The 21,760-nt window shown below is 43.6% G+C and overlaps 2 protein-coding genes across 3 annotated transcripts; both read right to left on the bottom strand.

Annotated features, from left to right (window-relative positions):
• Positions 1–281: 281 nt before the first annotated feature.
• capn7 (calpain 7) lies at positions 282–14,322 on the bottom strand. Its single transcript, XM_030369960.1, has 21 exons — positions 13,949–14,322; positions 13,457–13,565; positions 13,150–13,307; positions 12,778–12,845; positions 12,174–12,392; positions 11,740–11,826; positions 11,225–11,351; positions 10,984–11,069; positions 10,789–10,882; positions 10,294–10,440; positions 9,867–9,973; positions 9,555–9,675; positions 8,591–8,735; positions 6,088–6,187; positions 5,649–5,784; positions 5,220–5,295; positions 4,111–4,256; positions 3,638–3,700; positions 3,024–3,154; positions 2,784–2,876; positions 282–2,536 (listed from the first exon to the last, which is right to left on the bottom strand). The coding sequence occupies exons 1-21, from the start codon at positions 14,048–14,050 to the stop codon at positions 2,392–2,394; spliced, it is 2,460 nt and encodes an 819-aa protein (XP_030225820.1). The 5' UTR covers positions 14,051–14,322; the 3' UTR covers positions 282–2,391.
• A 1,982-nt stretch (positions 14,323–16,304) lies between these two features.
• On the bottom strand, positions 16,305–19,797 carry LOC115553353 (C-type lectin domain family 4 member M-like). 2 transcript variants are annotated; one of them, XM_030369485.1, is made up of 6 exons: positions 19,035–19,797; positions 17,816–18,323; positions 17,412–17,705; positions 17,144–17,298; positions 16,879–17,000; positions 16,305–16,784 (listed from the first exon to the last, which is right to left on the bottom strand). In XM_030369485.1, the coding sequence occupies exons 2-6, from the start codon at positions 17,925–17,927 to the stop codon at positions 16,652–16,654; spliced, it is 816 nt and encodes a 271-aa protein (XP_030225345.1). In that variant the 5' UTR covers positions 17,928–18,323; positions 19,035–19,797; the 3' UTR covers positions 16,305–16,651. The 2 variants fall into 2 exon arrangements, with proteins under 2 accessions (XP_030225345.1, XP_030225346.1); XM_030369486.1 differs by lacking the exon at positions 19,035–19,797 and having other exon boundaries at positions 17,816–18,584.
• Positions 19,798–21,760: the final 1,963 nt, after the last annotated feature.

Raw genomic sequence — 21,760 nt, forward strand, 5'->3', positions numbered from 1 at the left:
CGTTCAAAAGGTCTCTGCTATGCCTGGCTTACTTCAGTCTTTGAAAACAGGTCAGTGGTTGTGTGTCCCAGGGCTACAGGGACACAGTAGCTGGGCGAGGCCTTGCTGCTGAATGGGCAGGACAGTGCTGCCGTCCTGGAAGTCCAGCCTGGCTCTGTTGATCAGAGGTGCTTTGAGATCAATGAATATCTAGGTTTGTGGCAGTTTCCATAAAAATAAAAAAATCACCATGCTTTAAGCAGACATATATAAAATGAAGTGATAGTGAGACATTGTTGAACTTTGGTTGTACTGACAAGCTTTTCAGACTCCTTGATATTTATTTTTCAATCCAAGTGAACTTGATATTTAGATTAATATCCCAAGTCTAAAGTGGTATCATCAGACTTTAGATTCATATCTAGAATATAATAAAGATTAAATATTGGTGTGCAGCTTATTTAGCTTCACATTTGTTCCGACCGATCATGTTTCTGGCGGCAGGGGCCACCACGAACACAGACTGAGAAGCAGTAGTAAACTGCAAAATAAAAAGTATTGAAAGGCTTCAAATCCACACCATACAATGGTTGCTGTAGAAATACACTTGTTTAAAGCCCTTTGTGAAAGCTTGACCGACTAAGCTTTCTTCTGTAAAATAGGAGAGAAAAGCTGGAGATCGCTTACATTTTGAACAAGTGATGATGGAGAGAACAAGAAAATAAGAAATATATATATTTCTGAGTTCAAAATACGGTCTAAGCTTTCTTCTGTAAAATAGGAGAGAAAAGCTGGAGATCGCTTACATTTTGAACAAGTGATGATGGAGAGAACAAGAAAATAAGAAATATATATATTTCTGAGTTCAAAATACGGTCTATCGGCGATTAGTATTGTCTGAGTATTTTGTTCACAGTTTTCAAACCAAACTTAATCCCTCGTCAACAAATACCTATTTACTCACATAAATGATCAAGAGTCAAAAGTAAAAACAAAATAATTTCAGTATGTATGTCACTGCCTTTAAAGTTGTTTTCAGTTACAGTTGACAGTTTATGAAATATGACAAGATTGACGTAAAATAAGTGCATAGGTAGGTAGGTACGAATTAAAAATATCAGATTGGCAATACATTCCCTCACCAAGCCCCTACTTCTAAACTGAGAAGTTGATCATGCATGTTCAACATTCAGATACATTTCTAGGCCTCTTGCTCCCCTACACACAAGATTTAGGCTGTAAACCTCAAATAAAAGTTTGTCATACATTACAGATGAAATGATGAGGACTTACACCTGAGAATTAACACAGCATCATTCATTCACTGAAGTCTATATTTACCATTCCATAGGTCCCTTTATTCACTTTTCCATCCATTCATTAAAACTTAAACCCATCATAATCCCTGTTCCTTTCAGTCCCAACAGCCTGTGGAAATCGTGCACAGGTTAACATGAGCCTCACATGTGGTTTGAGTTTCCCGTTTCCTACCCTGTATCAATCAACAAAAAGTATAACAGCACAGATCTGACAGAAATTAGTCAACAATCTGAATTTTACTCACTTTACCAAGCAAACCCCTGTTCAAATGTTTTTAAGCATGAACTGCTGTTGCACAAGTTAATGGTGGGTTCAAATAGATTTTAAGATAGCTTTGATTCTGTTTGATGGGCAATGGATTTGGCTCCATGGAAACCAAAATGCTATTGCTTCCGACATTAATACGTTAGTGCTTTGCGGTCTTAAATAAATGTAATCTTTTTGATCAGAATGTTTGCATTGCAGTTTCTTTAGTAGAAATTGAAAGTAATATAATTTTCATCCGTATCATCTTCATTTGGCACATTGAAAATATTAGTCAATAATAGCATTCCCTTTGTAATCAATAAATTACAATAATCATCTCCGGGAACAAAACCGACCTGTTTGACCTAATAGAAGCGGTACCCTGTGAATCTATTGAGTGCAGAGCTATGTCATGTAACCTGCAGTATGTCAATGCTAGCGGAGAAAAAAAGAAAAGGCCAAACCAAGGGTGTGACCTCTCTAAGGTGGTAGAGAGGCCATGTGTGAAAAGTGCTGCGTGTGTTTTCATGGTTTCTGAGGTCCACAGATCAGATGACTGCCCCACTGATGATGGTTTTCCAGCCATATAACAAGTCTCGGTGGTTCTCCTGCAGTCTGGATCAGAGCCTCCTGACCAATACGACGACTCCCCCTCGCTCAGCCCCAAAGTACTCACAAGTATTTATCCACAGAAGATGACCTGTGCCCACAGTCCAAACTGTGGCTGGCTTTGGCATAAATCAAAGGTCCTTGAAACGACATCCAAGGTATGGCTTTAGGGCTATCCCAAATGCTCATGCTCTCTCTCTCTCTCTCTCTCTCTTCTCTCTCTCTCTCTCTCCCCCCTCATTGGAGGTGGGAGACCTTGAGGGCCATGGCACTGCTAAAGTCCAGGAAGAAGTGTCCTTCCTGTTTGGGCAGGAAGGTGGTGGGGATGACGTTGTAGATGCCAGCAGGCACATGGTCAAGCTCCAGGTAGCTGAACCCACACCTACAGAAAGAGAGACAGAGAGAGACAGATAGAGACAGAGAGAAATAATAAATAAGTGATTGAGGGATAGCATAAATTACAGGAAGCAATAAAAGACAAAGAAGATGTGATCGAGGACACATGTTATCACGTCACAGGCTATGATGTGTATGAAAACAAAAACAGATGTACATTCTACAGCTGTGTGCTGGGAAAACCCATTTCCACCACTGCTGGGCATAGTGGACGGGCGAGTGTGTATGTGTACCTGTAGTCTCCACTGGCCCTCTTCTGGAAGCCTGCTGGGCCAGGTTCCCCGACCGTGGACACGGTGACCACCTCGAACCCTACGCTGTACTGTCTGGAGGAAGGCAGGAGGGAGAGCGCATCAACTACTTGATGTTCGCATCTCTCACACTGGTGATGGAGGTGCATGTATGTATGAGTGTGCGTGTGCGCGCGTGCGTGTGCATGTGTGTGTGTGTGTGTGTGTGTGTGTGAGACCCACCTCTGACCGCGGAGCTCGACCAGCAGCGGGCCGGCCCGCTCCAGGTTGAACTGGTAGATGGGGTTGTGTTTGTACGAGTCCTTGTAGTTCCCACAACCCCCCGCGCTGGCGCCCTTCCACTGGCCCGTCACCTGGAAGTCCACATCAGCTCCATCACACATGCTGTTGTACGATGATATATAAACCCGTCGGTCTGCCCGGCAGAGCGTACCCACTGATGGCTTGATCCATCAATCATGTATCTGGGTGGACACGCCCACTTGAGAAGTCCCTAGAGGGTCGAGTGACCATCTACCCTGGCTCCACAATGCATTTTCTAAACGTAACATCAGTATAGATGAAGGGGCGGGCAGAGTGACTACTTGAGTCTTCATTTTAAAAAGTTCATGAGTAATGATCCTCGTCACTCGGAGCGTAGGCGGTGTCAACTGAGAACAAAACACACAACGAAAGAACTGGAAGTCCGGTACAACTCCACACTACCAAAGTTACTATAAGCATTCGGTTTAGATTGTCCTGCCGGCAAATTGTCCATGCACATTGTACAGCAGTCAGAGGGAGACTGTGAGTGAGCTAGTGTATGACGCTGTATATTTATGGCAACTGCAGCCTACCCTCTTGGTATGGGTGAAGGGGGTCGGGATCTTGGTGTAGGAGAACTTGCAGCCCGAGTACACCTGTTGGAGACAGCGACGCGGTGGTTAGTCCATGAGGTTAAGAGCCTTTCAACGTCAGGTGAGGTTTAGGGTTGAGAATTAAAAGATGATAATATGACAACTATGTGGATCTACAGTATAACACCCGATCCACCGAGTCAGAAAATGAAGGGATCTAAGTGATAGTCGATATCGAAGAGATACTCAAATAGCATTTTTATATTCATCATCACAGTATTCATCAATCAAATACATACAATGTGTGTTTATCAGACTTTCCATGCATAGATCTAATCCTGTGAATTGTACAGCAAGATTTAAAAGAATCAAATGTGCATGGAACTGTGAATTAAAAATGGAAACATCCGATTTGAATGGTACAGAAGATCAATAAACATGAATGAGCGCATCGCTGCGAAGACGCCTCTCACCCGCAGGGTGTAGTTAATGGTGTTCTGCTTCTCGTACTGGGAGACGACCAGGGTGAAGGTGTGGGTGCCAGCCGAGGTCAGCTTGATCTTGGTCAGGTAGTGGGGGCTGTTGATGCGGATACCGTCGATGAAGGGCGGGGGGTCCGCTGCGGGGGGGCACAACGGAGACAAAACATCCTCTTATTCAGAGAACCAGGAGATCCTGGTGATGCTGGTGGGGGGGGGGGGGGGGGAGGGATGTCTATGGTCTATAACAAGCAGCAGACGGGGGTTTGCACACACAGAGACCAGAGGTAGACAAATAAAGTGGAACACAACTACTGTATGCTGAACTCTATAACTCTATATCTCTATAAATATAATTATTTGCAGAGTAGGTACATGCCACACAGACCCAATTTCCGATGAGTCTTTAGTTTGTTAATGCCGGTTGTTTTTATGAAGTGCTACATTATATTTGATTAAACAATAGCATGAATCTCCTGCTTTCGCTAAATAGACATGTGGTACAAACACATAAGGTGTTTTGCTCCTCCTCCGCAGCTGATGGTGTCGTGTTTAACAGAGCGAGGGCCTACAACATAGTTGCAGCTGTTGTGTGTTTAGGTGGCAGAAATAATTTGAAAACGGATGGAATCCCATCTATATTGAATCAAAGCCCCAACACAGGCCGTCATAGCTGTCGAGCTGGAGTGGCAACCGGCAACCCGTCCTGGACGCCCCGAGGAGGGCTCTAGCGAAAGAGTGAGTCAGCACCCACATGCCGACCTATCAGAGCACAGCCCTCCGTGTTCAGTGGAGTGGACCACAACCGACGGGTGCACTGAGTCAGACGCCAGAGAAAGCAAAGCTATTTTTAAATAGATGGGAAAAAATATCCATGTATCACTGGAGGATCGGACCCCCGGATATCAACCTCACTCATTCTGATCCAACTCATTACCCCAACCCAACGAGTAATGAGTTAAAGGGTCAGATATAAAGTGTACTGTGTCGAGACGAGAAAAAGAGAGGAACAGGGAAGGTAGTAAAGGAAAGGGTGTCTAGTCTGAGGGAGCCGTGACAGCGAGAGAGAAGGCTTCGTTCTGTGGGCTGAGATAAACACCTACCTGGGTAGTACACCTTCCTGCCATCTGTCTTGTAGACCACAAGGGTGATGAATTCCCGGTTTTGTGCAAAGTCATCCTAGACAAAACAAAACAATTTCATTGGCGTTGAAGGGGCGCATTTTTAGCAAGCCCTTCCCGGCACAATCTGAATCTTAAAAATGCCCTTGCCATTCGGTGCCGTGGTTATATTGATGTTCAGGCGGTCACTATCAGGGGGGGCAAATTGAGTAGAACTGAGTCCAAATTTACATCTAAAACCTTTAGCATTTAAATTTAATTTTGGACCAGGATCAATCCATAGCCCTACAATGAAACACATAAGTGGTTTAAGGGTTTTGTGTTAAAATAATTTATGTGACACGCAAATCTCAATTAGGTCTCAATAAAATGAGATTAGGGTGATGGGTCCTCGAGGCATGAGAAGCATACCTTGTCAGTGATGTGCCTGGTGAGAAGAACCCAAACAGCAGCGCCCCCTGCTGGACACTGCACCTCTAGTCTGTACTGGGGGTTGTTGGCTAGGCTGTACGCATCCTTCGCTGGACCCTGTTTCGCATCCCAGCTGCTGCAATACGGCAAGCACAAAACAGACACACACATCAGCAGGAGCCTCTCCGGATGTTACACAAGAGACAGAGGTAGACCAGAGACAGAGACAGACAGAGATAGAGAGAGTAACAAAAAAAAGAGACAAACAGACCCTGGCAGATCTTAGGGGGCAGGTTCCCCCTTAAGACAAGCTTTCCCACTGTGGCCCCACAAAAATGTAAAGCTTGAATGTATATATATTTTTTAGAACTGGCCTATAAACTGGTCTACAACTGCCATTGCAGACAGACAGTGAACCAGGAAGAGGGAAATTGGATACCTGTGAATGCAGGAGGATTCCTTGAACAGGGCGGGGCTCCAGCTCAGGTAGATGACATCAAAGTACTGGCAAAGGTCCTCCCATGCAATCCAGAAGACACCTTGGCAATCACAGACATAATACAACATACCGTAGCGCTATCAGGGTATCTGCAGGTTTCAGCAAGTCAAATTTAAGACTTTTAAGACCTTTTTAATACCACCTTGAATGAAATTTAAGACCTTAAACCCGCGATGGTGGGGGGGATCCCGCTGTATTACAACCCAAGCATAGCATGTGTGTCACTCAATGAGACTCATTCAAGTTTACTTTCTGTCTGTTTATTGAACATAAAGTGATACTCCAGGGCTCCAGACTAACTTTTTCCTTGGGTGCACTGGTGCGCCTACATTTTTAATTTGGGTGCACCAGCACGTATTTATGGTGCACCCAAGTTGTAAGTTGTTGAGAGGGGGGTGACAGCGTCTGGGCCCCCGGGCAGCTGCACCGGTTGCACCGTCGATATTTACGCCATTGATTAATAATATTTTCACCATTAAATAAATGCCTTCAGTAAGACCTGGGGGGTATACCACGAACCTCGTTGAACATACCCAGGCTTTCTTGGGAAAACCTGGCTCGACAGAGCCGCAACTCGCAATCACAGTTAAATGGTACCACGACGCTCACTTTAGATTAAATTAGTTGAACCAGGTTTTCCGCTTTAGGTTCAATGCGCGTTCACATAAAAGGGGCGTTTCTCGCGTTTTTGACTCACCCTTATGCAAAATAAATCGCGCAAGAGCGGTGTATTCCATCCAAGGCGAGCAATGTATTATTATGAACTCCTACGAGGAATTCAAAGTTCAAATCACAGCCAAGGGAAACACGGTTGCCCATAATATGGCTAGGGTGGCGTGCTGGCAAAAATAGCCGACCGTTTTAATTCGTAAGTGAAAAGATTCTGCATATTGTCTAAAAAATATTATGTATCATCATCCCTTTTACCCCCATATATGTGGGGCCCCATGAATTGCGAGCCCAAGTACCGGGAAATGCACTCGATCTCCGACCCAATATCGGACGTGCACGTCAAGTTGCTTGCTTTTATTGGCGTGGTTCAACGTCTCAAATATCAAAACAAAATCAGCCTTGTTGACGCTGCAGATTCGCTCGTTTCGGATGAAAGGCGCTGGTCCGAAGCGAGTTATATACGCCGTTTTGTCCCTTCCAGCAGTAAAGGTGCTCGCGATTTGAGGGTCAGGGAACATCAAACCGATGAGATCTCCTATCCCCTCATTCGAGTTGTAGGACTGGTGCTTGACCACTGTGTTTAGAATCCACAACACCTCCGCTTTCGGTGTTGGTGTCGCACCAAATGCTACCCTCAGGTCAGTGCTAGCAGCGCGGACCGTCTGCGGCGGTGGCGCCGGGGCAGAGATGCAAAACGTAGAAATGGCTGGGGTCTGTGTGTGGCTCCTGGCAATTGTCTCTCTCGTTTTATGTTTTTGACTCTGCATATGGCTGACGACAGCCTTAATCCCCATGGTGCCGAGCTTGAATGTAGGCTACTTTTGCACGGAATGCAGCTGGCCTGTTCTGGGTTGGCAACGGACGCTAGCCAACCTCGGAAACGGACGTCTTCCAGCCAACTGAAGTTGAACTTGCATTTACCCATTGTTGCAGACTAGCTAGCAAGCGCGCAGACATCCGTTTATATATGCAGCTAGCAAGAAAGTAGCCCATCGTACATCTCCTTCCCGAAAAGTCCCGCGAGAAAAATACAAAATTAAATAAGCCTGCCCCGACAAATTTAAGACCTCCGAGTTATACATTTAAGACCACCATATGACATTTTTGACGAATTTAAGACTTTTTAAGGCCTTAAATTTAGAAAAATGAATTTAAGACTTTTTAAGACTTTTAAGATCTCCGCGGACACCCTGGCTATGCTGCTACTTGTTTTGCTTTCAATTTTGATGGCTGGAACTTCCTGGCCGGCAGTCATTATTGTAAAACCAGTCGAACACGGTAGAACTCCTCTTACCCGTGCCAGACAGTAAATGTGGACAAAAAAGTACCCTTGGGAGAGAATAATAACAACAACAGCACCTGCTTATCATAGCAAAGAATGTGACTACTCCACATTCACAAACTGTAATCGGTCACCAGCCCTGTGACTAATATGTTAGAGCACGATCGATACTAGATTTTAGGGAGTAAAAGATGCGGTGCATATCGGCACATACATACGGCCATACTGAATTATCTGGATAATCCAAAAATCGGCCGATAAAAAAATCAGCGAACCGATACAGATCGGTCGGGCTCTAATATGTTGTCTGGTCGACTATAAGTGGTCAGCCCTTTGAGGGTAAGTACAAATTAATTAAAAAGAGATAGAATATACTATAATTGAAAACCAAAAACATGCAGATAATACGTTGGTAGATAGACAATATGATACATAATGAGTAGTTGACATGTTAATGAGTAGTAGACATAAATGTATAAATCTTCATACCGTTGTCAAACTTCTGGGCCGTCTTGGGGTCAAAGTTGAGGTACTTGAGGAGCTCTGGGGTCCAGTTCTTCTCGTCCCGCTCACTGAAGCGGCCCTTCCATCTCAAGTGGCTCCAGGGGTTCTTCAGTTGGAGGAAACGCCTCCCCTGCACAACCACAACCAGGATCAGCACCAGGACCACATCCAGGATCAGCACCAGGACCCCAACCAGGGTCACATAGGAGAGCCAGGAACTCCAGAACACACGTTTTTTTAGGGAGTTCATGGTTATTGGGTAGGAACAGCTTTTTGCTCTTGAAAATTATGAAGAAACCCTTTTTGAAACTGCTGTCATTTATTAAACAAATATTAGTCTACATTGAAATGTGTAATTTCAGCTAGCTCGCAGCTTAAAATAACCTGGACATAAAAAATGCTGGCCAGCCGATACCTCTCTCTTTGTGTGCAAGAATCTTATTATCAACACTGCCAAAACCCCTCCCAGTCACTCCACCCAGCCAGCCGAGATATCTACTTCACGTCATACAGCTGTACAGCCAGCATAATGTTATTTGTTTATTTTAATTCAGGAAGCTTTTCTTTCCACCTACCCAGGTGAGAGACTATTTGGCAATAAAACACACTGCAACTTAATTAGTGTCCAAAGAAAAATCATGCACCCATTTAGATATCATCAGTTACATACATTTTCAAAACTTGGCAAAGATATATAATATAGATATTTTTTGGGATGCATTATAATTCATTAATCTGGCACTATGTTACATTTCTATTGCAGCTATTAGAACATTTCTAAAGAATCAATCCATGGAATTTGAAAATAATTTGTTTTATTCTAGTCAACTGAAAATAATAGAGTTATAACTGTAGCTACAGCAGAAAACAGCAACATAGTGCAGGTTTAAATGTTTTGGTTGGAAAGTAGAGTGTGAAGTGGTCACTCTCCTAAGCACAGTATGCCAACCTTGTGGTCTCGGATGTCAAGGACAGCGTAGGCGTGTGTGGGCACCAGCCCCCACTTGTCTCCCTCCTCCTCTGTCATCACTCCCGTTGCCGTGGTGATGAGGACATCTCCCCTGTGAAACCTGTGAGAGGTAATGAGAAAGAATGGAGAGGGACAGTAATAGGAGACATAAAAGATAAATGGAGAATGGAAATGGAAAGAAGCAGGGATAAATAAAAGGAAAGAAAGAAAGAAGAACATATGTAAAGAAACAAATTAAGATGTAGGTAAGGAAAAGAGGAGAGGTATTGAGATGTAGGAGTATACCCTCACCTTGAGTAAAGCATGCGGAAGGTGTCGTCCTTAATGAACGAGTGATTGTCAGAGTGCATGGCAATGCGCTCCGGGATCCAGCCAGTGAGCGCGTGCAGATCAATGTTCTGGAGAAAGATGGAAGAGGACACAGAAGACCGTCAGGTACACTGATGGCATACTCCCAATGTCCACGGTCTACCTTTGAGGCATCTCAGAGCAAGATGCCCTAGCCCCTTACCTGCTCTTGAATGACATGTCACTAAATAGCTTGAGACAAATAGTTAAATCACAAAATAGTAGAGGAGTGAATTAGGCATTTAGTGAATTAGTCACAGAACCGCAGGCCAGAATCAAACCTCCACATGCTATATATAGTGGTTGAGTAAACAAACCATTAACCCGAAAAAAATATGTAGCACGTAACAGAGAGAGACGGTCTGCTTACCGAGTTGGACCCTGGAAAGTCGTAGCCTCCCATCACCTTCATGTAGGCCTTCTCGATGAGGGAGACCCACAGCTCGCTCCTGTTGCTGGAGTAGGAGCAGAGCAGCTCCCCGTTACGATCCACCGGCAGGAAGTCATCGATGATCACCTGACAGGAAATACCAGTTATCATGTGGTAGGAGGTATCGGTTGATCACCTGACGGGAAGTTCATCAAAGCTTTACTCGGCTTTTGCATGGTTTCCATCAAACACATCATATACTCAAGTGCATACATTGACATGATCAAAATGTACGTAGGAAAGAAATAAACAACATGGGCGATGGGGAAATCCGTCAACATATCAAGCAATCTGAAAAACTGATATCAAGTGCAAACCGTCGCGTTCTTATCATTGGATCCGGCCATAATGCAGATGTGTAACTTGGTGTCGTCGTCAAAATAAACATCTTTGGCTAGAATGCAGTATATTCTATCTTACTGTTCAGGATATTACCTTCCGAGGAACGCCGTTGATGTGGAGCTTGACCATGTACTTCCCACAGGGGTTGTACTCTGGCTCACCTCGTCTGTTCTGGGGGTAGATGATGCTGGGAGAATGCACACGCACACAATCGTTAAGAAACAACAAAGCAATCATGAATAGAATTCACAACCAAACAGCACAATTGAAGCAGGGTAGGGGAGATACCTGGTGATGAGCTTCTTGTTGTAGCGCCTCTCGTAGGCAGCGCTGATGGCCAACGACGCCACAAAGGAACAGTCAGACACCACAGTCTGCATAGAGGAACATGATCACTTCACACAGGAACTAGATCACTTCACACAGGAACTCGATCACTCCACACAGGAACTAGATCCCTTCACACAGGAACTAGATCCCTTCACACAGGAACTAGATCACTTGATCACTTCACAGATCAGCAGCCCACCTGCTTGATGCTGAAGCTGGACACAGACAGGATCATGGTGGGGCTGTTGCAGATCTCGTCCGGCCGCACCCAGCGAGAGAAGATGGCTTTTTGCTTGGGAGACAGTGCCAACTTGCCTGTCTTGTCCCTGGGTTTAAAACAAACAGTTTCCTTTATACAGTTCATTCAGCTATGTTTGGGTAAACAGAATGGGAAAGATAAACGATCTGTCTGTAAACATATTTCTTGCTTATACAAGTCATACATATTCTCTCTCACACACACACTGGTTATGTTTTATGTGCTACAGAGGAAATGAAACGGGTGTGCAGATTAACCACAACAGAACGATGCCATTCTGCAAACTCAACTAGTGTAGTATCGAAACTACTGCATTATACAGCAATATGTAGTCCTCAGTACATTAAAAAAATAGATGAGAACATATTTTAAGTTTTTACTGTCCCGTGATTCTGCTGGTGCGACACCTGAATCTCCCATGTGGGCAAAAGTAGTGTAGTGGTAAGAGGACTCACGAGAAGGGAACAGGGAAGGCAAACCGCTCTCTCAGATCCACGCTCATAAAGGGCACGTAGGCCATGCCGTTGATTGTTGACGTACTCCTGAAATTATATTAGGGGAGCAACAGTATTAGGGATGCATGGAGGGGTACATTTGCTTTCACACAATTTATCATATTGAATTTGAGCCGTAATAAAAAGGTTTTTAAGAAAGAAATGATCTATACATATAAGAAAAAAACACTGTAAAATCCTATAGTTTCACACTTTCAAAACTAACTTGAATCTAAACCTCATAGTCTGTAGTAATAAACTCGTTTGTTACAGGTTTTAATCCTAAACCCGTAATCTGTAGTCCGAACCTACCAGTTTGTAGTCATGACCCAATGTCTTAATTCCTAAACCAGGCCGTATCCCTGTGATTTCTATGTAGTCTGGAGCTGGCTCACCTGAGCACCTCGATTTCCTCTGACGTATAGCGCTGTCCCTGGGGGTCACTGGACTGTACCGCCCGCATTGGCTGTGGCCGATCATGGATGGTGAAGTCTTGACCAAGGGGGAAGAACTGACGTGCGGGAGCTCCCGAAGAGGTACCGCCACTAGGCTTGGCCGCGACCTGAGGCTGGGCTGTAGAAGATTTGGACTGGGATTCTTTAAGCCCTTCCGCCCTGAGGGGACACAAGGGAACACTTCATTGGCTTATGCTCTATGAGAACCATCGAGCTAGCCGACAAGGGTTGAATTTATCTTTGATGCCAATGGTTAAGGCCCAATCCCATTTCTACCCCTTACCCCTTCCCCTTACCCCTCCCCCTTGTTTTGAAGGGGTAAGGGGAAGGGGTAAGGGGGAAGAAATGAGATTGGGCCTAAAACTGTTACTTGAACGGACCTGGATTCTTACACAACACACTAATAAATAGTGTCGCAAAAGAAATAATCATCACAATAAAGTGCACAAGTCAACTTGTGAGATGTTTCAGTCTTGAGATTCTGCGCAGACATCACAAGGCAGCATTGGGAGAGTAAGGACGACAACACAGATGTCTGACGTACCGCTCCAAGGCCTGGAGAGCCAGCTGCTTCAGCTTGGTCTGAACGGTCAGCTCCGTGGTCTCGTTGGACTGTCACAAGCACAAGCAAATAGGATGAGCAATACCGTCATTGATTTGCACACACATTAAATGAAGACACAAAGAAAGAAAGAAAGAAAGAAAGAAAGAAAGAAAGAAAGAAAGAAAGAAAGAAAGAAAGAAAGAAAAAGAAACCAAGAGAGAGAGAAAGAACAGAAAGAAAAAGAGAGGGAGAGAGAATGTAAGAGAAGGAAACAAAGGGCAGAAAGTAACTAGCAAACCAAGTAACCAAGTAAAATAAAACCCAAGGGGGAGTGCAGAGAACAGAGAAAGAACGGGATGCAGCAGAGCATACCGTCTGGATGCACAGCTCCACAGCCTGGGAGTACAGCTCAATGGCCTCGTCGCCGTTCCCCTTCTCGTCCTCCTGGAACGCCTGGGTCACCAAGAAGTGAGCCCGTTCCAGGTCCACTTGCTGCCGGCTCTTCAGTGGGTCTATGCTCTGCCCCTGGACTGTTGGAGGAAGAAACAATAGCAGACGTCATGTGGAACTCAACTGCATGCTAAGTCTAATGGCTGTCAACCTGACAGCAAAGAGCAGGAAACCAAAACAGCTATTCATCCTTAAATTTCAATATACATGTCTATTATGCCCGACTCACCAGCATTGTGGAGGGCTTGGACTCTCTCCAGGTATTCGTTAACTTTGTCCTGGATGCCGTCCAGTTTAGACCCAGCCATGTCTGCGTAGATCAGCGCTTGCGCAGCTTCCTGCAAATTTCCGTAGTGTAAAATATTACACATGGACAGCGGTAAATGGTTGGATATACATCATTAAATTAAATTATTCTTGTATACAAGGAACTTCTACCCCGAAAGTACAACCACTTCTCAATGTATGCAGAAGTGGCATTAGCCTCAAAGCAATACTGTCCTTTACATTGCAACCAACCATGCACACAGAAAACGATAACATCATCTTTGTGTAATGCGGATGACAGTAGACTTAATTCAACTTATTTCAACAGACGTTAACGTAGACTAGTTGAAAGTATCAAGCTAAGGCTAGTGCCACTAGTCCAAGTGTAACGCACGGTGTTAGCTTAGGATTGGAAACTATCCTAAATATAGTATGGTACAGTCACGTTACCCACCTTGTAGTAAAACACAGCCTCGTTATACTTCCCGTTGTGGTCGCAGGTGACAGCTGTCTTGGCGAACTTGACGGCGTCATGCTCCAGCGCCGTGCAGTCCATGGTGGCGGACTCACTTGTTGACAAGGTGTTGGGGAGCCACAAGGCTAGCACCGAGAGGGCTGGACGTGTTTACCGATGAAAACGCTTAAAACGAGCTTCGCTTCTAACTCCAACACAGTTGCTCATGTTTTCTGTAAAACAGAGAACATCATACGGTTCTGGGTGTTCTAACAAATCAGTTTGTTAGACCGAGTTTAATCAATAAAGATGTGTAAATAAACAGAGAGCATAGGGAACATGACGGAAGAACAGCAGTGAGGATTTGGAGTGGGCGCGGCAATCGTCATAAATATGGCATTTCCGGGACCGATTATAGTCGCGCATGCGTACGCCACTGAACTACAGCGGTACCTAGCAAGCGCACCTATGAGCGCACCTACACCCATGGCTTTTACCATGGACATATATAGAAAGCTTTTACGCAGCTGACGTACAGTTTTTCGCAATCGTTAAACACGTTTTCTGAAACTATAGCTCAATTTCTCAAATGTATAAATATTGCATTGAAGAATAGGATACAATGCATATTTGTCTATCCAATGAGCTCCAATGGGCTAAAGTCACAATCCCAGCCCCCGAGAGTTATATTGTACACCTATAGATACGGCAACATTGTTCTGACAATACACCAAATATACCTATTTTGGCAAATTACAGTACAGTTATTGCACTGATAAGTAAAATGAAAAACACTACAGTAAGAAAATGTGAAAATCAGTGCACAAGTACAAAAAGGTTACAAAGCAAATATTTATTTGTTACTGTAATACAGTAAAATGTTCAGCTGAACTGACGACATAAAAAGCTTTTCGTACCAACAAAAAATAAAAACAAGATATTAATGAGGTGAAACAGATCCTACATGTAAATCAGTCTGTATCCCACCTCCGATCCTGATCAGGCCAGAGGACCATATCTACAACAGAGCAGAGCATACCTGAGGCCTCTTTTATGTTTGAGTAGTTGAGAAGTGAGTTAGACTTATTGTAATTAGTTGTTGCTTTTTGAAGGCCAGTGTTTCCAGGTGAACCAAGTGCGGTAAAGGATGAGATTTGTGCTTAGAATTTTGCAAAAATGTGATTTAGAATTTCTAGATGTGTGAAAACAGTGGAATTGTGCTTAGACTTTAGCAGTCTGGAGTCTTGTAGTTGATACATGAGCTTCAAGTTTTCAGAATTGTGTGCATAGTTCCAATTTTTGTATGCATACAATCAATAAAAACTGTAATACAGAATATTTTACAATCAAACATCGATCACATTGAATTCACAGACTTAGCAGCAGGTAGAAGTTTAGCTCGTTTGAGTGTAGATTTAGGTTTTGAATTTCCATAAGGGAGCAGCAGTGTGCTGACCTACATTATTTTATTTTCTTATACTAAGATTGTTGTCTAATCAAATAGACGTTACTAAAGAGGAGGTTGTGGGAATGTCAAGTGCTGGGTTGAGACCAATGGGGGTGTCAGTGAGAACACAGGCTTGTCCAGTCAGAGTTCCAAGTTTATAGGTAGGTTTGTGGTTGAGGTAGGATGTGTGTGTGGCTAAGGTGTGTGTCTAAGGTAGGATTTATGGCTAAGGTAGGATATGTGTGGCTAAGATAGGATGAATGGCAAAGGTAGGATATGTGTGGTTTACAAGGAGTTCAAGGTGTTCAGTGTCTCTGAACAAAGGAATGGGGTGTGGTCACAGGTGAGGCTTAAATAGTGTGTGGCAGGGCAGGGAGTAATTAACTGATTGATATGGGCTAATTGGGAAAATGAAGGGGCAAATAAAGGGGCGTAGCTCTGGGTCAGTGAGGTGAGGAGGGAAACAGAAATCTGCCAAATAGTTACTGTTATTGTGTTGTAAAATATACAATACAATAATTAAGATGTCCATTGATCCCAGAATGGAGATTTCGTTGTAAAAAAAAAAGGACAGCAGTCTTATAGAATAAAAAAAGATATTAAAAAAATCTGATAATTGTAATGAAGATGCAGGTTTCATGTGAATCCTGAGGGTTAAATTCACAATCTGTTAACATTTATACAGTCAATATTAAAGTGAAATGTAAGTATGGAGATTCAAGTGGATTTCCTTCCAGCTCCGAAAACAAAGCAAAAATATTAAAACACATGGCTAGAACACATTCTCTACTAGATAGGAGACAGAGAGGGATTGAGACTGACCTGTAACATTATGATACTACCACCTGCACTACGGAGACGAGGTAGACTAGTAGATGTGTACACACATGCAATAATAACTTTTAGAATGGTATTGATAGTTTTATTGGACAAAAAAGAAAAGTAACGAATGCCAGGTAAAATAAACACGTTGAGACATATCTCCAAGCATACAACATATTCAAAATTATTCATATTGAGTAATATGCAAACATTTTGGACACAAGCATTGTTTCCCAATACGCACGCCAAAAAAAAGCTGTCTGTTTCATTGTGAATGCTTATGGTTAAGGCACATTCTATACACATTTAAAAAGCCAACATTGAAACATAAATTGTGGAGATCCAAGTGGATTTCTTTCAAGCTCCTAAAATAAAGCCAAATATGAACACATATGCCTAGAACAGAGTGTATCTTCCCGACCTGAGAGTGAGAGCTAAACAGAGAGCCGCTTCTTTTCACATATCCAATGGTTTTTGGCCGTGCAGTTCACACCACTCCATCCAAAGGGTCCCCGTGTTACTGCACAGCGGGGACTGGAGGTGGTGTCGTTGGTACTGGTCCAGAGTCTATGAGTGTGTATTGGGAGGAGGAGATGGGGTGTTTGGGTCAGAAGATGGTAGACTGATCCGATGATTCAAAGTGTTTGATGTGTTCTCTTACTTCAGGGTCACGTTGGTCCCGTCTACCCAGCTCCATGTCCCATTCCCAGCCGTGTCTGACAGGCCCAGCCAGTAGCCCTTAATATCACTCGTAGAACTGGAGCTGTTATAAGTGACGAGATTCTGGTGACCATAGAAATACATGCATTAAACGATTTAACAGTTGAATGAAAATAATTTCACTGTGAATTTAGATGTATTTTACTCATAATGATATTTTGACTAATTAATCCCTCTGACTGCTCTCCTGCTAGCAAAATGTTTACCTGTTCCTCTTCATTGTCTATTACAACCAAATCTGCTCTCCTTCCCCTGCAGTCCTCCCGGGCTTCAGCCCATGTCTTCCCTTCATCAACATCTTCCACAATCACAGAGCAGCTGGAATTACCATTTACCCATCCAGTTTCACAAGGTCTACACACTGAGAACAAGCAGAGACAAAGCAAGACGCAGGACATGCCGTTGGTGGGGAATATAAATATATTTGTGTTATTGCTAAATAAAATATCAGCATATTTATTAGTTTAATCTTACTTGGACTCTGGCCCTCTTGGGGGCGGCAGTATGTGTCAATGGTCTTCTGAGCACAGGTGTCGGTGAGCCTATTGGCTTCTTTTAGTTCAGTTAGCTCTGTCTTTAGATCCTGGTTTTCGTTGATAAAAACGTCACAGCTTCTGCTCTGGTTGCTGTGACTCCTCACCAGGTTTTCATTGGATGATGTGAGGTTTCCAACAACTGCCTCCAGGTGGTCTTGATATGCCAGCAGTGTTGTTTGGTTTTCTTTTAATTCTTGCAATTGACTTACCAACTCATGATTTCCTTTAAAAACTGTAGAAACAGCCACAACAATGATTGATCATCAAACCCACAATAGGAAATATTCCAGTGCAACCAATCAACAAGCCATTTGTAACAACACATTTAGAGTAATCACTTACTGAATAAATAGTAGGAGATGAGCAGAGATGTCAGAATTACACAGATGATTGCCAAACATAAGGCCACATACTTACAAGTAGGCCTATGTTTCTGATCTGTCATAATGACCATGAGAAACAACAATTAGAGACATTCTTAATACTCGCTGTGGACACAATCCAGACCGAAATCCTAAAGGTGCTGTCCCCTTCTGTCCATGTGCCTCCCAAGTACATCTGCAAAACTTACATAAAACTCATCGGTGAAGTTCAGATATTAGGTTTGGAGATGGCTGTCCCAGACCCTCCCCAATTTTATTTGGAATGTTTTATTAGTTCTATAATTGTATTAAATGTTTTTTTGAATGATGACAAAAACTATCAATCCAAGGCCTACTGATGTTCTACAGATTTGCTGTGACATGCAATTCACCGTTCCCACCAGCAGGGGTCGTCTGCTCCAGGGCACCGTTCTGAACTTTGACTTCTTCATACACAGTGTCTGCCTCCTGACGGCGAATATGAAGACCTGTGGCAGCGAAGCGTAACCATATAAAATAGACTTATGTCTTATTAATTCAGATAATACTTGCATGGGAATACCCATGCATTAACTTGGAGGGAGTGGGAGATTTGAGAGGCACCTTTTTTTGTTGTCCATTAGCCCTACGTCTCCAACGCATGATGAAAACATTTATTTATACTTTAATATTTCTTTACTTGAAGAAAATAAACGTGACTATTTACAGCCATTTCCCAAGTTTCATAAATTCAAATCCTTCATCTGTATCTTGTTTAACGTGAATGTTATTTGAATGTTAGTAACCCACATTAGGTGCCATTAGGCGGCATTAGGTGCCATCAACTTTTCATTTTACAACAGTGAAGGAAAATTGACGTGGCCCGAGGGTCGTACGATTATGCACAAGGTTTTCTATTTGAAAAGTTTTGCTTCAAAATCGTTTTAGTGAGAAATATAAGTTGTGGCACGAGAGCGTGTGGAGAGGTTCACTTGCGTGTGTTAGTTGTTGTCAGCAGTATTCAGTACTATGCCATATAGCCTACAAAAGATAGTAGGTAGTAGTATAATACCACCTTTCTTACTAAGTTGGATCCTTAACAATTAACAATAACACTTAATTGAGCCTTATCAGAGACGTTTTAGTTTACAAATTTAGGTTGGCCAACCTAAATGGCCAACCTAGGTGTGCCTGAAAAAATATTAATAAATATATAATACCTTTAGATGCAGAAATGTTTGAGTAAAACACCACCGAAGTGTAGGGGACCTCCTCCTCCATTCCTCTCCCTATGGTCTCCTTGGCCATCAGTCAGTCGGTATTAAGTGTGTAGGCCTATACATTTTACACCCGGTAGGGACCAGGATAGCAGATGTCCCCAATGTTAACGACTGTGGACTGAGGCAGTGGAACTAGGTTTCAAAGGGGCGCAACTACTTCCTCTTCATGAAACTATTTACCTTTATCTCTTACCTATCCCTCTACCTTGCGTTCCGATACATTGTGTACTGCATGCCTGGGTGGAATTTCCGACTAGTTTCAGGCTAGGGTGCATAGAGAATGCAGACTTTTGGTAAATGACATGACTAAAACATGCTGTGTGTTACAACATGGTAGGCCTATACCTGTTCATCTATTATTCTGCGGTTGCTCAGAGAAGGTAAAGCACTGATGATAGAAATCATGATTTAGGCTACCAAAAGTTATAGTTACACTGTATTAGTGTAAGTTATAAAAATGATGAAAAATAAATATTCTTTCAGCTTTCTGCCAATAACACAAACAAAGGCAGAATTCCAAGGATACAACCAGTGAAATGGGCCTGCATCGCTAATGTATTATTTAAGCACTAATCATAATTTCTCCAATGCGTGCATTTGTATGATTATTTAGATGTACTATCAAGCTGAACGTGGTGGCAGCATATACTATTTTTATTTACAACATCCAAAACATCCATCCTCTGACCATCAGCACAGGAGCCCCCCAGGGCTGTGTCCTAAGCCCCCTCCTCTACTCCCTATACACCCACGACTGCGTGGCTACACATGGATCCAATGCAGTGATCAAGTTCGCCGATGACACGACAGTCATGGGCCTGATCACTGATGGTGATGAGACGGCCTATAGGAGCGAGGTCGACTGTCTGGCTCAGTACAGCCAGGACAACAACCTCATTCTCAACACCGATAAGACCAAGGAGCTCGTAGTGGACTTCAGGAAGAAGAGACAGATTCAACACCCCATCTCCATCAATGGGTCTGCTGTGGAGAGGGTACACAGCATTAAGTTCCTGGGAGTCCACATCACCAGAGACCTCACCTGGGAGGAGCACACCAACCAGGTGGTGAAAAAAGCACAGCGGCGCCTATTTCACCTTAGGCGTCTGAAAAAGTATGGCTTTTTCAGACGGGAACTGCACTGCCCAAAGCCGCAAAATGCTGCAAAGGGTAGTGCGGACAGCTGAGAGGATCAGCGGATGTGAGCTTCCCTCCATCCAGGAAACCTACAAGGCCCGGTCTGTCAGGAAGGCCCTCCGAATCATTGGGGACCCCAGCCACCCCAACCAGAAACTGTTTGAGCTACTGCCGTCAGGGAGGCGGTACCAAAGCCTAAGGGCCAAAACCCAGAGGATGACAAGCAGTTTTTTCCCCCAAGCAGTCAGACTCCTGGAAAAACACACTACGCCCCAACCATCCACACGCACACCACAACAACAGACTGTTGTTACTTTTTAGTATTATTGATGCTGCTACTTACTTATTTATTTATTTATTTATTTATTTTTACTTTGTTCCTTTTCATATGGTTTCTTATTCTTATTCTTATTTATTTTATCTTTTACTGTTGCTGCTATATGAATGTTGAGGAACCAAGCCTAAGATTTTTACTCTTGAGTACTGTACTAAGTAAGATGTAATAAAAGTGATTCTGATTCTGATTCTGATTCTGATTCAAAAACAGAGAACATTGTTATCTTTATAATGCCATATTTATTTGTTATATTTATGGTTTTAATGAATGTCTGCAATAGCCATAGCATTCCACTAGGGGTTGCCTTGCGTACCACCACAGTTAGGGAACCTCGTGGGTCCTAAGCCCTCCTATTCAGGCTTGCACCCACCTCTCAGCCAACGAGTTAAACTGTAAAATGACATCACTGCCATTGTACTGATGATTATCTCCCTCCCTCCAACGCACCCCTCTCTTCATCTTCATCTGTCCCTTTCCCGTCCAAATCGCCTCTCTCTCTCTCTCTCTCTCTCTCTCTCTCTCTCTCTCTCTCTCTCTCTCTCTCTCTCTCTCTCCTCAATCCTATATCCTCCCTCTCCTCATTCCTCTCTCCCTCTTCCCCCCCTCCTCTCTCTCTCTCTCTCTCCCTCTCCCTCTCCCTCTCTCTCCCTCTCCCTCTCCCTCTCCCTCTCTCTCTCTCTCTCTCTCTCTCTCTCTCTCTCTCTCTCTCTCTCTCTCTCTCTCTCTCTCTCCCCTCAATTTTATATCCTCCCTCTCCTCATTCCTTTCTCTCCCTCTCTCTTTCTCACTCTCTCTCCCCTCAATCCTATATCCTCCCTCTCCTCTTCCCCCCCTCCTCTCTCTCTGTGTCTCTCTTTCTCTCTCACTCTCTCTCTCTCTCTCTCTCTCTCTCTCTCTCTCTCTCTCTCTCTCTCTCTCTCTCTCTCTCTCTCTCTCTCTCTCTCTCTCTCTCTCTCTCCCTCTCTCTCTCTCTCTCTCTCTCTCTCTCTCTCTCTCTCTCTCTCTCTCTCTCTCTCTCTCTCTCGCGCTCTCACCTTTCTGTCTTCTATCCTCCTTCTCTTCCTTCCTCTCCTTTTTTAGATCAATCCTCTGTAACATTGCTCCCCTCGATCTCCTCACCTCCGTACACAACTCCCTCACTCCCTCTCTCTTTTTCTCTGCTGTCCATTTAACACACGCCCATCCATCTAAC

This window comes from Gadus morhua, chromosome 11 (genome assembly GCF_902167405.1).
Source record: "Gadus morhua chromosome 11, gadMor3.0, whole genome shotgun sequence".
NCBI classification, from domain to species: Eukaryota; Metazoa; Chordata; class Actinopteri; order Gadiformes; family Gadidae; genus Gadus; species Gadus morhua.

Excerpts from the sequence above, each read along its gene's own strand:
- capn7 (XM_030369960.1), bottom strand. The coding sequence starts at position 14,050 with ATGGACTGCACGGCGCTGGAGCATGACGCCGTCAAGTTCGCCAAGACA. Across the intron at positions 8,736-9,554 it reads TTGACATCCGAGACCACAAG|GGGAGGCGTTTCCTCCAACT; the intron begins GTTGGCATACTG and ends GTGGTTGTGCAG. Across the intron at positions 4,257-5,219 it reads CAGGAAGGTGTACTACCCAG|CGGACCCCCCGCCCTTCATC; the intron begins GTAGGTGTTTAT and ends GCCCCCCCGCAG.
- LOC115553353 (XM_030369485.1), bottom strand. The coding sequence starts at position 17,927 with ATGGTCATTATGACAGATCAGAAACATAGGCCTACTTGTAAGTATGTG. Across the intron at positions 17,001-17,143 it reads TAGACAATGAAGAGGAACAG|AATCTCGTCACTTATAACAG; the intron begins GTAAACATTTTG and ends TATGGTCACCAG. Across the intron at positions 16,785-16,878 it reads GGGACCAACGTGACCCTGAA|ACTCTGGACCAGTACCAACG; the intron begins GTAAGAGAACAC and ends ACACACTCATAG.